The sequence below is a fragment of the Macrotis lagotis genome, chromosome 2 (assembly GCF_037893015.1).
Source record: "Macrotis lagotis isolate mMagLag1 chromosome 2, bilby.v1.9.chrom.fasta, whole genome shotgun sequence".
NCBI lineage: Eukaryota > Metazoa > Chordata > Mammalia > Peramelemorphia > Peramelidae > Macrotis > Macrotis lagotis.
This window is the reverse complement of record NC_133659.1, coordinates 175595112-175611588: the sequence shown is the minus strand read 5'-3', so window position 1 is coordinate 175611588 and position 16477 is coordinate 175595112. Positions and strand designations below refer to the sequence as shown.

The following is a 16477-nucleotide window of genomic DNA, read 5'->3' as shown; positions in this document are numbered from 1 at the left end:
CCGCACATGCGCCCGGAGGCGGGCCCTCCCCGCCCCCACCCTACGGCGCACGTCCACGCACCTGAGGCAATCGTTGTCACGCACCAGGCGCGCGCTCTCCGTGGGGGGGAGCAACCCCCCCTCCAGGTAGAGGCCCAGGGCGGCCCCGGAACTGAAGCCGAAGCGGTGGCGGATGAGACTGGCCAGGTCGGTGACCACTCGGCATTTGGTCAGGTCGGCCAGGAGCCAGAAGACCGAACAGCGCGGAGAGGAGGGCGGCGGGTAGTCGAAGTGGAGCCGCAGGCGAACCGTCTCGGAGGCCGCCATCTTCTCCCGTGCTCGACGGAAGCCGAGAGGCGCCGGCCAACGTCCGAGATGCGCGAGAGCCTCGTGAGGGGGCTTCCCCGGGGACGACACCGCCACCTGCTGGCCCGATGTGGACGCTGCAGGGTCTCTGTGGAAGCCAGGAAAGAAAGCCGGGCTTGTCACCTGTGCTCGACTGGAGCAACCGGGGAAAGGTCCCGAACCTCAGCGAGCTCGCGGTCCCAAACGGACAGCCCTGGCATAGGAGCAGGAGGAGCCTGTTGTAGTCCCACTGCCAGCCCCTGTGGTGGTAGGGGAAGGGATAGTAGGCAGGTCTGGAATCAGGAAGTCATCAGTTCAGGTCCAGCCTCAGATACTTATTAGCTGTGTGATCCTGGCTGTGATCCCTTGGTTAGCCCTGGATGAGGTTGCAAGTCTGCCTGCCTCAGTTTCCTCATCCATAAATTGGGGAGGAGAATAATAATAATAATAATAATAATAATAAAATAAATACCCACCCTCCCCAGAGTTGTTATGAGGATCAAATAAGATATATTTGTAAAGTGCCTAGGGTATAGTAAAAACTTCCTCTTATTATCCGTTACTTCCCTCCATGCACCCTTTACTTCTGCCAAACTGGCCTTCCTGCTATCCCTCACAAATGGCATTTCAGCTCTTGCCTTTGTAGGCTTTTCCTCACCTGCCTAGAATGTCCTCCTGCATCTAGAATCCTTGATTCAAAGCCTGGCTCGGAAGGCCATCTGCTTTCAGAGGCTTAGAGGTGGAGTGACCTTGGGCCTATCACTTAACTGGCTTTGTAAAATGGAAGGGACCATGCAACCTACTTCAGTTATTAAAGTGAGGGGGAAACATTTTATAAACTTTAGGACAAGAGTTATTATTTTTTTTCTCCCTCCCAGGTGTTGGGCAGAGATCACATCTACCTTGTCCTGGTCTTTTCATCAATCCTTCCTTTCTTGGGTTAACCACTACTATACCATCCTACTAAATTTAAAAAATTTTGACAGCAGGAGTATGGAATAGGCCATTCTTACATTTTTATTGAGGAAGGTCTATGTAGATTGCTGAATGGAACTGAAATTAAACTTATGCTTAGAATGGATACCACTGGTGCTGCCAAATTGATAACCTTTCCAAAGCAGATTGGCCATATCCTCATTAAGGCAAGCTAAGCAGTCCATTTCCAAACTTGTCCTTGTTCCATACCACCAAAAAAAAGAAAGAAAAATAAGAAAACAGGGAAGAAGGAAAGAAAGAAAAGAAAAAAGGTAAAGGCTATCTTTAGCTATAGGCACATAACATTACTCCTCAAAGAGAGGAAGCCACACTGATTTCCTAAGAGTCAGAATCACTCTGGGCAGCCTGAAGAAATACACCTTAACCAGAATTTTTTTTCAGCACATCTTTATTGATTTGCTAAAAGGATGTAGTATTAAGTTGAATGATAAATCAATGAAACTCTTATGTTCCTAGTATGACCTGAACAAAAATAGTAGAACAAGTTAGGGGCATAGTGACCTTGTAGTAAAACACTAGCATCATTGGGAACTTAGCCAGTCCCTGATAAGGAGGGGGAGTGTTTACTGGGAACTTGGCCAGTCCTGTAAGCACATCCCCTTTTTCCTCAATTACCTGGAGCACGAACATTCATCCTGAAACCTGACCAGTTTCAGGATGGATCTTCTGGGTCCCCAGTCACATAGATACTTGGCACCATGCCTTCTTTGTTCAGAATCTTATAATTACACAAGCCTTGCACAAACCCCTTTGGAATCTTACCAGTGGAGAGGAAGCTCTGCCAAGGACCCTTTCAATCGGTACTATGAAGAGCTGTGTACAGCTGGGAAAAAAACTTTATGAATCTGTGCTCTCCCAATTGTCTTTGCTTAAGCTTTCTATCTCTTGATTATCTTTGATAATTTTTCCTATCTCTTTCATTCATTAGCTTAATTGTAATTATTATACTTATAATCCCCCTAGCAATCATTAGTTATTATTGTTGTAAGCTTTCTGTGACTTTACCTTTTTTATAATAATAATAATAATAATAATAATAAAAAAACTACTTTGTGTTTTTCTCCTTCTGGGGTGTGTCTTACTGTGGGTGTGAATCTGAACTAAAACCCTTAATCAGAATCAGACAAATTGGCATCAGGAACAGCATTCCATAGTACAATATACCATTCCTAAAAAAAAAGGAATTCAGGAATTAAGCCCCTTGAACAAGATATCCCAGGGTGGGAAGATTTGCCTTGTTCCTTTATAGTAAAGGAGTGGGCTAAAGGGACTGGCGATTGTATTAATTGGGGCCTCAGGACAGCTGAACCTTTACAAGTGACAATTTGTTTACAAAACATTCCTGTAGAGAAAGGGAAAGAAATGGCTGGAGTTTGTAGAAGAGGGTGGGCACTATTAACTGCCCATCCTAAAATGCACAACCAAAGAGATAAGGCTGTGGAAGAAAAGGTGAATTTGGAAAGGAATCTAATTACTAGTAAATTGTCTTTGCTACAATGTCAGAACTTTAAGTGTAGTAGAGAAGACAGCTGTCAGAGTGGCTCAATTTAAGTTTGAGAGTTCATACTATGGTAGGGGATGCAGACATATCATTTGGCTTCAGTTGGAGTGCCCTATCATAATACCTTAGTGCAGGTGGCCCCCCAAATAAAAAAATTTGATAATGACTTTGTTGCTTAGTGAAGCAGGTAAGCCTCTGGCAGAAGTTATAGAACTTAGGCAACTGCAAGAATACTAATGGCAAATCTTGAAATAGGAATGGTAAACATGTTACTAGTCCGTCTCAAGAGAAGTATGAAAATAGAATGTCCCCACAAGATTTGTACATCACCCTGCTACAAGCAGGAGTGGATAAGAATAAGATTGATGGGCTCCCTACTCTTGACTTGTTCAGGATGTATAAGGAGAAGGACAAAACAGTATAAATAGGGAAATTGGGGCTGCTCCATTGGTACCCTCCCTATACCCATATCTGAAGTGTCTTAAAGGAGAATAGTAGATAGGGGTCAAATTCCAGTAATGGAAGTCAGAAAGAGGGATTACTGGCTTCATATAAAGTTATTTATTGGGAAAATGGATATACAACCATTACTAAAGTGCTTATTGATACTGGGGCAGAGGCCTCCTTGTTATATGGTAATCCTAGTAAATTTAGAAATAGAACACCTGTAATAATTATAGGCTTGGGAAGAAAGGAAATTTAAGCAAAACAAGTTAAAATAATGATTAAGATAGGCCAATTAACCAAAAGGAGTACTCAGTGGGACTGTTCCCATTTCCCCGAGGACCTATTAGAAATTGACATTTTAAGGGAGAGATGACTTTAAATTCACCTGATGGGAAATTAATCTTGCTGAAGTACAAAGACCATCACAGTCTATAAAATTTTAGGAATACAGTGAAATCAGGTATATAGAGGAATCTTGCCCAAGGACTTATAAATAGAAATATGTCTATTTAGCTGTCAAATTAAGGTTTTAAATAAGTCATTGGATCTGGTCAAGAACAGTATGTGCTAAAAATAATTTAAAAAGGGGGGGAGTTATGCTTACAGGATTAGCCAAGTTCCCAGTAAACATTTCCTTCCTTACTGGGGACTGGCTAGGTTCCCAATTATGCAAATGTTTTACTACAAGTTCACTATGCCTCTAAATTGTTCTACTATTTTTGTTCAGTCATACTAGGGACATGGAGGAGCTTCACTGATTAATCATTCATTAGTATCAAATAATAGGCCAGTATATATCTGCATTTACTGTGTAATCAATCTAGGAGTACATAGATTTAATTTCATCTTCATGAACCCCTACATTTACTGTGAATAATTATCTTGACCCAAGTAGTGCACAATTTTGAATTTTAAAGTCAGAAATCAAAGCTGGAAATAAGTTTGTAAGCAACTCTAAGGGGAAAAAAAAATCACACCGTAAGGAAGTGTTAGGTTGTTAATAACACTTATCAATCTCTATCTGTCCAGCTCTCAAACTTGACAGTTTTAAATGATTTTATTTTAAATGAGATAAAAGCAACAACCACAAAAAAAGAAATCATTTCAGTCAAACTCAATGACCATGGAGAGAGATCAAGGTATAATGGAAAACCAAACCCTGGATTAGAAATCAATAGACCTGGGTTCAAGTCTGCCTCTGCTATTTATTAGCAATGGGACCATGGGAAATTCACAATGTCTGGGCCACAGGTTGCATGATTTGCAATTGCACCACCTTACCTCATAGGTAGGATCAAATGAGATAATATCTATAAATGTCAGTTTTCATTATTTGAAAAGTGGAGAGAGATCAGGAAAATCTGATAACAAGAAAAAAAAATTAAGACCAGAAGAAAGTTTCTAGAATTACATTTACCATCTTTTCCTCTTCTTAATCAGTTATCAGCACTGCTTGCCTTCCAATTTCAAAGGTTTGTGGAGTCACTGATGGAGTCACAGTGGTTTTCTCTTATTTCTTAAAATGTTACCTTCCCACCTATATGCCCCACATTTTTCTCTCAAGTTAATTCTAGATAAATGATGACCAAGAAATAACCAAGAAGAGAATGTGGGTTTATCTCTTCCCTCCCCAGAAGTATTTTTTAAATAATCTTTAAAAATATTCCAGAGACTCCTCAACCCACACCAGCTAATTTTACAGCACAGATTCATTTGGAAAATTATAGGATCAAAGATTTAGAGCTAGAAGGGACCTTCAAGGTCTCTAAATCCTCTCATTTTATGGATTTTTTCCCTGGGAGGAAACTAGAAAAAGGTAGAAGGTCCCCTGCTTAGACACAATGAGCCAAAAATCCATGCTCCCATATCCTATTTTGGCTGTATGTCATTAGGAAAGTTATTTAAACTGGCTCCCAGTTGTTGAAGCATTGAATCCTCCAAACTAAGAAATACCCTGCTTTCTTCCCATCTAACCCCCTGCCCCAAATAGGGCACAAATTCAGACTTAGTCTTACTTTGGGAAAGTCAGGAAGGTGAAAATTCAGGTGAGGAGTGCCTCTGCCTAAGAGTGATACCTAAGAATTCTTGAGATGATCTTACATACTTCTCCAAACTCTCCCCAGAAGTTTTTTCCCATCATCACCTTGCCAACACCTGTCTGACCTTACACCTGGTAATAGAATAGAAATTCCTTCTTTTCTTTCTTTACTATTGAAAGAACCACCCAATTAGTCTCACCCTCAAATCTCTTCCCTCAATCTATCCTCCACCAAGCTGTCAAAGAGATATTCCTGAATATATATCTGACCATATCACTACCCTTTAAAAAGCTTCTTATTTACTCTAGGATCAAAAATAAATTGTTTGACATTTAGATCACTTTAAAAATCTGTCTCCAGTCTACCTTTCCAGACTTATTACATATTAATTTCCTCTATATACTCTTGTCTAGCCATATTGGCTTTCTGAAAGTTCCCTATATTTGACACTACATCTCTCACCATATGGGTGTGTTCCCAGTCCCTGTCTTTACCTGTACTAAGAAGTTCTGGTTTTCTTCAAAGACCAGCTCCAGGGACAAATCTTATTTAAGACCTTTCTTCATTTCCTCCTAACTTGTTTGCCTCCCCATGTCCCTGGAGAAATTACCTTGTATGTCCTTTATATAAACACTTGGAATATATGTGAGGCACCTGTTGCACAGTGGATGGAACAATGACTCTCAAAGAGTATTCCCTGGACTTCTTGAGGTGTGCAGTTGGTGAAATTTTCAATGTTATTTTTATTATACATACAGGAAAATCTATAAATAACCTTTTTTTTTGTTTTTGTTTTCATTTTTTTGCAAGGCAGTGGGGTTAAGTGGCTTGCTCAAGGTCACACAGCTAGGCAATTATTAAGTGTCTGAGGTCACATTTGAACTCAGATCCTCCTGACTTTAGGATCAGTGCTCTATTCACTGCACCAACACTTGCCCCTCTATAAATAACTTTAGGACAGATAGGTGGCAGAGAGTGAGGTGTTGGGCTGAGAGGAAAGACATCTTTCTGAGGACAAATCTGGTCTCAGACACTTCCTAGCTTTGTGACCCTGAGCAAATCACTTCATCCTGTTTTGCCTCAGTTTCCTCATCTGTAAAATGAGCTGGAGAATGAAATAGCACACCACTCCAGTATCTTTGCCAAGAAAACCCAGCTATGGTCACCAAGAGTTGGACACAAATGAACACCATAAATAAATTCATAACTTTGCCTCACATTTTTTTAACCTAGGATACTTAATATGGTAAAAATAGAATTCCAAAAAATAAGCAAAACTTGATTATTACACATAAACTAAGCTCAAAACAAATCAAGCTTTTAATTCACCAAAAACCAAAAGGACTGTTCTGATCAAAGGAAAACTGCCTATTCAAGAGTCTTTCAGCTTTTTCTTTACAAAGTTCAATTCATAATGCTTCCTCACGGAAAAGATTACTGTATCATGGGCAAATTGAGTTGGAGAAATCACTGGAAGGAAGAGCTAACTAGCTTCAGAGTCAGGAAGTCTTGGGTTTGAATTCTGCCTCTGACCCATACCAGCTGTGTGCTCTTGGAAAATTGCCTATGCCCCCAATGCTTCAAGCTTCCTAGATGAAGAGCAGGTGCTCTTCAGTTCGTCTGTAATGATAGAGGAAATCTCACTAGAAGTTCCATGAAATCACAGATCCATTAAAAAAAATAAGCCAATGAGCATTAAAGACTAAAAGGAAATAATCCCTGCCCTCAAGAAGCTCACCTTCTCTGCACCTAGGAAGGTTAAAAAGAGGATAGAACAACTATGCTGCTGCTGCTGCTGTTGCTGCTGCTGCTACCTCCACTACTACCACTCCTCCTCCTCCTCCTCCTCCTACTATTACTACTACTACTACTACTACTACTACTACTACTACTACTACTACTACTACTACTACTACTACTACTACTACTTCTACTACATTTTTCCTTCCACATTGAAGGCGCATGATATCTCTTCCCCCCCAATCTGGAAAAATCTGCATAAGTTATTTGGGCCCTCCCTACTAAAGGAGAAGTCTGAATTATTTCTTTTTCACTTATGGACTGTTTACAGTACTTTATTGTAAAATTTGGGTTAAGTATTTGGTCATAGGTCATCTGCTAGCTCTACATGACATTTGTGGCTTCTGCAAAACTCTAACAAAAAAATTCCCATTTAATTTTTTATGCTTACTTGTGATATGTCAAAACCATGATGGGAAAGTTAAGATGCAGAAGGCATAACTGTACTACCAAACATTTGCATAGCTCTATTTTGCAATTGCTCATAGGATCATAGATTTAGAGCTAGAAGAGACTCTAGAGGCAATTAAATTAAATTAAATTAAATTAAACTAAGACATAACTAGAAAGTATAAGGTAGGATATGAACTGGAGATTTCTTGATTACAAGTCTGGACTTGTAATGGTGTATCCTGTACACCATCTGCAAAGTAGCTAAAAAAAGCTGGTTGACTGGGGTAGAGATATTGAAAACCCGTGATTTTCAGGGTCTCTATCTCACTGTCATAGTAACAGCACATTTTACATATCTAGGTTTAAAAAGAGAGTAGGGCAAGATTTTGAATTGATCTCTCCAACCTCTTGCAGTCCTGTTTCAAACATTCTTGAATTCTCTTCTCTCCATTCCCCTCCCATTCCAATCATATCTGCAAAAGATCTGATAATATTAAGTGGAGAAAAAAACAAAAGTGGAAACTCCTTGAGAGCAGATACTATTGTTTTGCTTTTTCATAACCCCACAGACTGCCAATTGCATAATATCCTTAATAAAAGATCCTTAATAAGGATGGGTTTAGTTGGGGAAAAGAGAGAAACAGAAAAATCACATCTGCAAAATATGGATTGATAGCTATTGATGATAGAGCTTGAAGCCCAAATCTACACACACACACACACACACACACACACACACACAACACATACACCACATACACCACACACACACACAACACATACATCACATACACCACACACGCACACACACACACACACACACACACACACACACACACACACACACACACACACACACACACACACACCCTCACTTCAGCTATCCCATCTGTATAGCTCCTCCAGAGCCAAGTTAGAGAAGCTTTTCTGTCACCTGCCTTGCAGTAGCCAAGTAGAAGGGCCAGAGGGAGCCCTGGAGAAAGTATGACTGAAATCCTTACCAAAACCAGCCCCTTTTCTCCTCCGCCCATCCGGCAGGTCATATGATTGCTGGGTAAAACTCCTGCCCTCTGCTGCCTCTCCATCTGCGGTTGCCGTGGCCGCCACTACTGCCACTGCAGTCATCATGGAGCTGGTTCTCCGGTACTGTCCTGCCCTGCTGTTGCTGCTGAGTCTAAGCTCGGGTAAGTTTGGTGTCCACTTTGCTGAAGCTGGGGTCAGTGTTTCTGTCTCAGAAAAGGGAAGTTGTTGCTATTCCTTCTGTCCCCTTTAGCTCTACCGTATTTCTACAGGGGTTAAACTTTTATAAAAGCAAGCACAACTAAGCTAAGAACTGCCTTGTTCAAGCTAGGCAAGAGACCTGAGTTCCAGAGCCATTCCCCCTCTATAAACTTTGGGACCCAGAGAGAGCAGTTTTTCATCTGTGAAATTTGAAAGTTAATTATATTTTTATTATTTATCTTCTTAGGGAAAGAACTTTAGAAAAAGCTGAAGGTGGTCTCTATAAATGGGCTGTCCTCATGAGAGGTAGAAAGAGCCCTAGTCACTGAAAATGAATTTACATTGACTTTGCCTCTCACTAGATGTGTGAAAGTTTTCCAGTTACTAGAAAATCACTTCCTTAATCTGGACTTCAACTACCTCATCTGTAAAATGGAGGTTGGGGGATCTTAGATCTTTAGATCATTTATATCTTCTGAGATCTGACTTCAAGTCCTGCTTTTACTATCTACTAATCCTAAGGACTAGTCACTTAAGTTTTCTGGGGCACCTCACAAGGTTATTATGAAGTAAAGTCCTAAATACATGTGAATGTGAATTGTTTCTCAAAGAGCTGGTCACCATATGTTTTATTATCCCAACCCAAGCCAAAGATTTCCCTTTTTGTGCTGGATTTGGGTGCATGGAGAGGTAAGTGATGTTCTCTTCTCTAAAATTTTGAGTTGAAAGATTCAGAGAAAGAAGAGACTTTTTAAAAGAGTCTTACCTAAAAACAATAGAAAATCTTCTCCCTCTAATACCTCCTTGATGCTCTGAGAAATATCCTGTACAGGACAGACCTTAGGTTCCAGCTTGGATACTAGCTGTGTGACCCTGGATAAATCACTTAATGTCCCAGAGCCTTCAGGCAACTCTATGAGGGATTTTCTGCTAGACTTCCCCTACTTTCAAAAAAAAATCTCAAGAACCCTTATTCTATCCCTATATACATACATATATATATATATATATATATATATATATATATATATATACAAACAATGACCAATGACAAACAAAAAACTCTCATTCTTAATTTTTTCTTGTTTGTTTTACAAATTAGTATTAAACATAACTTGAAATATTTCAAGAATCATTTTTGAGAGATCACCTTAGCTGAAACTTATTCATTTTCAGAACTCATTCCTTGTTATGAGCCAAGTGGTTCATGAAGTCAGGCAGACTGGGAGTCAAAGCTCTTGAGAATAAAAAGCCTCTTAAATTCCTTGCTTAACTTGCCCAATACCAGAGTTGTTACCTTTTATAAAAGAGGAATCCCAGTATTTCCCCGTCTCTTTTGACCTAAAGACAACATATTACTGTTGTGATTGACTCTTCATGACCTCATTTTGAAGTTTTCTTGGAAAAGATACTGGAGTGGTTGCCATTTCCTTCTCCAGATGAGGAAATTGAGGTAAATAGGATTAAGTGATTTGCTCAAGGTGACAGCTAATTAGTGTCTGAGGTAATATTTGAATTCAGGTCTTCCTGACTCCAGGCCCTGGGCTTTACTGTAACAACTAACTGCCCAAAGACAGCATCCTGTCATGAATAAAGAACTGGACTTGGAATTAAGAAAAGCTGTGTTCAAATTCTGCCTCAATCACCTAATAATTTCTCTGAACCCCAATTTTCTCATGTATCATGGGGATAATAACATCCTACCTTTCCAGGATGAGACTTAAATGAGATCATGAATATAAAGTATTTTGTAAACCAAGTTGCTGATGTGTATCAAATACCAATTATTATAGTGCCTCCAGAAATGGGAATAGAAAGAAGAAATCCCCCTGTATACTTCCTCCTGTCTCCTGACACAGGCCACTTTCTGTTCCTCTTAATTTGTACTCTTCTACATTCCAATCTAGCCTCTTGTCACCTACTTAAAAAATGACCAACCTGATCATACCACCCTCCTTCCCCATTATCTCATGGATCAATTAGAAAATCTTATTTTTAGTTTTTAAAGTCCTTCATGCCCAGGCCCCTTCCTATGTCTCAGTTTTATGCCTTTCCATCCATCCCCTCCCAGCACATGTGGTCAGGGGAGGCAGAGGAGGCAGAACCTCCCCTGATGTCACAAAAAGTTAAAAAAATAAAATAAATATTAATACTTGCTCACTAATCTGTATTATATATGTATTTGAATGTTTCCAATCATTTTCATAGACAAAAACAGCTGAGTTTGCATATCTTAGTCTCAAATGGTAAGAGGAGAGAGATGTGCAGTTCACAACTTTTTGCCTTTCTTTGTCTCCTATTCTATACTCCTCACCCAGTGGCTGGCAAATCATCATCCATCTGTTCTTTTTCTGCCATACCATATAGTATGAAAAAGAGGCCATGCCTCCTACATTTACTACTTGCACTTTTATGGGTAGTCCATTTCTATGAAATGGGAATACTAATACTCATTTTCCTTATCTCATAGTTTTGCAGTGAGACAAAAGACATGTAGTATGTGAAGTCCTTTGCAAATGCTAAAGTACTTATATATGCCAGTTATGATCCTAATCATCATTCCTCTTCCACAGTGTAAAGATTTGAAACTAAAGGAAGAAAGAAATAGAAAGCAGAAAAATCAAGTCAGTGATAGGGAGCTAACAAAACTTCCTTTTGCCCTCTTCTCCTTTTATTTTTGAATCCTGTTCCACTTTCCAACTCCAAAAGACCATGGAGGTATTGAAATTAAGCTATACACAACAATTCCTATGTGGATGTAGCATTTCTAATTCTGACTGCTGTGTTTGTGTGTGTGTGTGTGTGTGTGTGTGTGTGTGTGTGTGTGTAGTATGCACAAAAGAGGGGGAGAGAAACCAGAAAAACCAGAAAAAGACTCCAGCTTCAGGCACTTTTAATAGCATTGTGACCCTGGGTAAACCACTTAATCCCATTTGCCTTAGTTTCCTCATCTGTAAAATGAACTAAAGAAAGAAATGGCAAACTGCTCTGATATCTTTGCCAAGAAAACTCCAAAATGGGGCAACTAGTTGGCACAGTGGATAGAGCACCGGCCCTGGAGTCAGGAGTACCTGAGTTCAAATCCAGCCTGAGACACTTAATAATTACCTAGCTGTGTGGCCTTGGGCAAGCCACTTAACCCCATTTGCCTTGTAAACCCCACCCCCAAAAAAGGAAAACTCCAAATGTTGTCATGAAAAGTCAGACATGACTGAAATGACTGAACAATTAAATTGCCTTACAGAGCACATCCCTAGAACCTAGAGATTAAGTGACTTGCCCAGGGTCATATAACCAGAGAACCAATCTTCCTAACCTCAATGTTAGCCCTCTCTGCTTCAAAAAAGTACCTTTCATATAAAATGTATAGAAAAAGGAGAAGAACCTGCTGCTACCATGATGACCACCAACTCTACTAGTAGTACTACTAGGGAATGGTGATCAAGATAAAAGTTTGAAATCAGTATAGCCAATATTTTTTATTTGGGCTCTATTCAATCTTCAAGAAATTGAATAAATGAATGAATACATAGAAAGATAGATAAATGTAGCCTCTTTATTTTTAGGCATTGCTCTAGTTCAGCCAGAAGAGGAAGGCAAGGAAACCTGGGATTATGTGACAGTCCGGAGCAATGCATCCATGTTCTGGTGGCTTTACTATGCCAACAACCCCTGCAAAAACTTCACAGAACTGCCTCTGATCATGTGGCTTCAGGTAAGAGGACACAAACACACCCTGTAACTAAAAGTGGCTACATTTTTTTTTTTCTGGCAGTTTTCTAGTTCTTGAAAGGAATAAGGCACCTTTCCAGGTGATTTGATGTCCAAAATAAGAGCAACTTTAACAAGGCATGAGTGCTCCTTCATTTCACAGGACATGATGGAGTAGCAATCAACTGGGGTCCAGCAATTGTTTCAGTTCTTTGCCCGGCAGACTATGGCAGAACCTATGGCCAACTTTGCCACAGGCTATGTGAAAAGAATTGGTCCCAGGGGACAGGTAGGTGGCACAGTGGATAGAGCACCGGCCTTAGAGTCAGGAGTACCTGAGTTCAAATCCGGCCTCAGACACTTAATAATTACCTAGCTGTGTGGCCTTGGGCAAACAGCTTAACCCCATTTGCCTTGCAAAAAAAAAAAAAAAGAATTGGTCCCAAACGTTGTGAGTTTTTAATTTTTATTTTTAGCCTGTCTTCTGTTAAATTTTTTAATGAAAATAATATTTAATTGTAAAGTTAATAATACCATGAACAATTGAAGAAAATGAGGACTGAAGCCAAAAAAAAAAATCCATCCATGGATATCACATGGTACAATGTGAAAAGAATTTGGGATCTGAAGATCTGATTTCAATCCTAATTCAGTCCTCACTTCCCCATGACCTTCCTCATCTGTAAAATGAGGGAGTTGGACTAGATCTTTAAGGTCATTGTCAGTCCTAAATCTGTGATCTACATTTTGAGAAGGAAAAAAAAAAGAATATAAAACTTCAAAGAAAAAAATTACCCTGATGATTTATTTACTGTGGATTCCTTTCAGTCCTCAAAAGCATTTTGAAATACATGACCTGCCATGCCATGGACAAAACTGTGAAAGATTGTTGTGCTTTATTTCTCCCACTTCCTTGAAACACTCTGTTTTCTCTGATTATTTATCCAAAATAGGACAAACCCTGCTCTACTGGAAGATCCTAAAGATGCCTTTTATGGGAATGGCAGTCACCTTCTTCCTCTTCTAGGAATATCTAGGAGTTTAGTTTTTGTTTTTGTTTTGTTTTGATTTCTCCTCTACCAGTAGAGTAAAATACTTTGTCTCTTCTATTAAAAGCATTTCCCCTGGAAGAGGTAAGCAGGAGGGGTAGAGCAGGACTTTCCTACCCCTTGAAGTCATTGGTCACCAGGATAAGGGAAGAGGGAGTGGGAGAGGGGATTATGTATCAGGGTGGAGTTTAGGACTACAGCTTTGTCATGGACCTAGGCATGGCTTTGCTCTAGTCATCAAATCCTTAGCAGTTCAACTAACTGGTGATCAACATTTAATTTTCTTTACATATAATCTAATAAAGTTATTGCAATCTGAGCTGCACAATTTGCCCTTCCCCCCTCTATAAAGTGACTCAGGCTATCTTATGAGCTAAGGAAGATTAAGCAATTTGCAGAGTATGATTCTTCCAATATAGCTATCATACTCAAATTCTTTGATTAGGCTCAGGTGAGACAACTGACACTGGCGCTTCTGAAAACTTCTCTGGAAGAAATGTCCTAGAAATATATCTGCTAAATGAACTTAAAAGCATAGAAGGACTTGCATGAACTGAGACCAAAGCATGCTATTTTCACTTTTTAAAACTTGTTATCTATATATTTTTTCTTTTTCTCATGTTTTTTTCTCCTTTAGTTCTGACTTTTCATTCACAACATGATTAATATGAAAATCTTTTAAACATGATTGTACATGAATAACCTAAATCGGAATATTTGCTGTCATGGGAAGTGGGAAGGGAAGGGAGGGAGGTGGGAAAAGGCGCAACTCAAAAACTTACAAAAAATGAATATTGAAAACTATCTTTGTATGTAATTTTCCTGTCCCCACCCATCCTGTGGCAGTGTGCTCTTTTGTAAGGAATAAAGGTAAAACTAACTGCATTCCAGTCTAAAGAGCAAGTGAAAGCCAAAGCACCAATGAGCTATAAACATTTGTAGGCTATCTTAATAATTAATAAGATTTCAGAGTGATTTATGTGCAGAATAGCTGCTAATAACCAGTTCTTCTGTATTGTCCAGAGAGCTGAAATCAGAAATAAATTTTAGTTGGACAGGAGTTATTTGAGTTAAATGTGTAGAACTTTCCCATAAAGGATGATTTGAAGCTCTAGAATAGTCTTCAAAGGGAAGTCATGGCATCTCTTCTGTGAAGGTCTGTAAGAACAGATCTCACAATTTTGGACTTGGAGATAGGGTATTGTACAATTTTATAATCCTAGTCCTGAGATTCTAGAATCTTGTAATGTATCATCATAGAAATATTAGTTTTTATCAGAAGCCACTCTGCAACAGGCATTCAAGTGGAGTGTCAGTCAATGTTCCATCTATTCCTTCTTTCTACTAAGGAGTCAAATGAGTCTGCTGTTGCATACCTGGATGACTGGTAGGATGATGGTGGTCTTGACAGAAATAGGGAAGTTAGGAAGATATATGGATTGGAAAGAAAGATGATGAGTTATTTTCTGGACATATAGAGTTTGAGATGTCTATAGAATATCCAAATATAAATGTCCAATAGACCATTGAACCCATTTTATACAATTGCCCCATGTTCTAGGTTCCTCTCAGAAGTTCATAAATATTTTTGTCAATAGGATTTTTCACTATTAGAAGTATGACCCCATAATAGAATAGTGGAAAAAATAGTGGGCTATGGATTAGGAGACCTTTGCTTGCAATGAAGATGGAATATCCCAGGACAGGATATACAGGGTACTATGTCAGCTAGATAACTAGGGACTCTGCTACTGATTTGACTGTGGGATTTAGAGATACTCACTTAACTTGTTAGAGTCCTGATTTTCTCTCCTGTTGAGAGGTTTGAACTAGTTCATTGCTATAATCCCTCTCAGCTCTCAAAATTGCACTCTAACTCATGGTTATGCAGCTATTAGTTCTGTTTGAAACCCAGAGCCTTGAAGGATCCAATTCATTAGTGAAGTCTTCTCTCTCCTTAAAATGAACATTAGGATAGATTCAGTTTTCAGATTTTCTAGTTGTTTTCAGTGTAATTTGTAATTTTCTTTTTAAAAAATTATCAATATCTTCATTTCTGAATACATCCCTTTTCATTCCCCTCCCTTGTCACAAAAAAAAAAGAAAGAAGATAGAGCTGTTCAGCAAAATTATTCAACATATTAGCTGGACCTGACAGTACATATACAGTGTGCCATGCCCATAGTTCCCTCTCCCCAAGTTTTGCCTAAAAAAAAAAAGGAAGGGAGATACATTTTCTTTACTCTGCAATCACAACTACATAACATTCAGTTTCATTGTTTTCCCCTCTTTATGTACATTGTTATGATGTGCCTGATTTTTCATTGACTTATATGCTAATTTATTTTTTATTTATTTGTTTTAGGGGGGTCCAGGAGGTTCCAGCACTGGATTTGGAAACTTTGCAGAAATTGGTCCCCTTGATGAGGATCTCAAACCCAGGAAAACTACTTGGGTATAGTGACGATTATTATTAACTGTAATTGTGATCTGATTTTTTGTTGTTGTTCCATTGTTTCAGTCATGTCTGTTTCTTTTTGACCCCAGTTGAGGTTTTTCCAGCATAGATATTAAAGGTTTGCCATTTCTGCAGCTCGTTTTATAGATGAGAAATTGAAACAAAAAAAAAAAAGATTTAGTGATTTACCCAGAGTCACATAGCTATTAAATATCAGAGGACAGATTTGAACTCAAAAAGATGAGTCTTCCTGACTCCAGGCTAACACTTTATCCTCTGTACCACTCAGCTGCCCATTGATCTGATCTAGTCTTATTTACAGACAAACAATGGAAATGAAATTCTGAGCATGCATTTTTTTAAGCTTTTATTTATTCTGAGTTTTACAATTTTTCCTCTAATCTTGCTCCCTCCCCCCACCCCCAACAGAAGGCAATCTGCCAGTCTTTACATTGTTTCCATAGTATACATTGTTCCAAATTGAATGTGATGAGAGAGTAATCATAGTATAAGAGATAGCAAAGTATAAGAGATAGCA

The 16477-nt window shown here is 39.1% G+C and overlaps 2 protein-coding genes across 2 annotated transcripts in view; one reads left to right on the top strand and one right to left on the bottom strand.

Annotated features, from left to right (window-relative positions):
• Positions 1 to 350, bottom strand: part of COIL (coilin) — a 55598-nt gene extending 55248 nt beyond the window's left edge. The window contains exon 1 of the mRNA XM_074223661.1: positions 62 to 350. Coding sequence (XP_074079762.1) covers positions 62 to 306 — 245 coding nt within the window. The 5' untranslated portion in view covers positions 307 to 350. The remainder of the gene's footprint in view (positions 1 to 61) is intronic.
• An 8190-nt stretch (positions 351 to 8540) lies between these two features.
• The window catches only part of SCPEP1 (serine carboxypeptidase 1), a 31501-nt gene continuing 23564 nt past the window's right edge, over positions 8541 to 16477 (top strand). Inside the window, exons 1-3 of the mRNA XM_074223656.1 lie at positions 8541 to 8684; positions 12288 to 12436; positions 15847 to 15936. Of these exons, the coding sequence (XP_074079757.1) occupies positions 8627 to 8684; positions 12288 to 12436; positions 15847 to 15936 (297 nt within the window). The 5' untranslated portion in view covers positions 8541 to 8626. The remainder of the gene's footprint in view (positions 8685 to 12287; positions 12437 to 15846; positions 15937 to 16477) is intronic.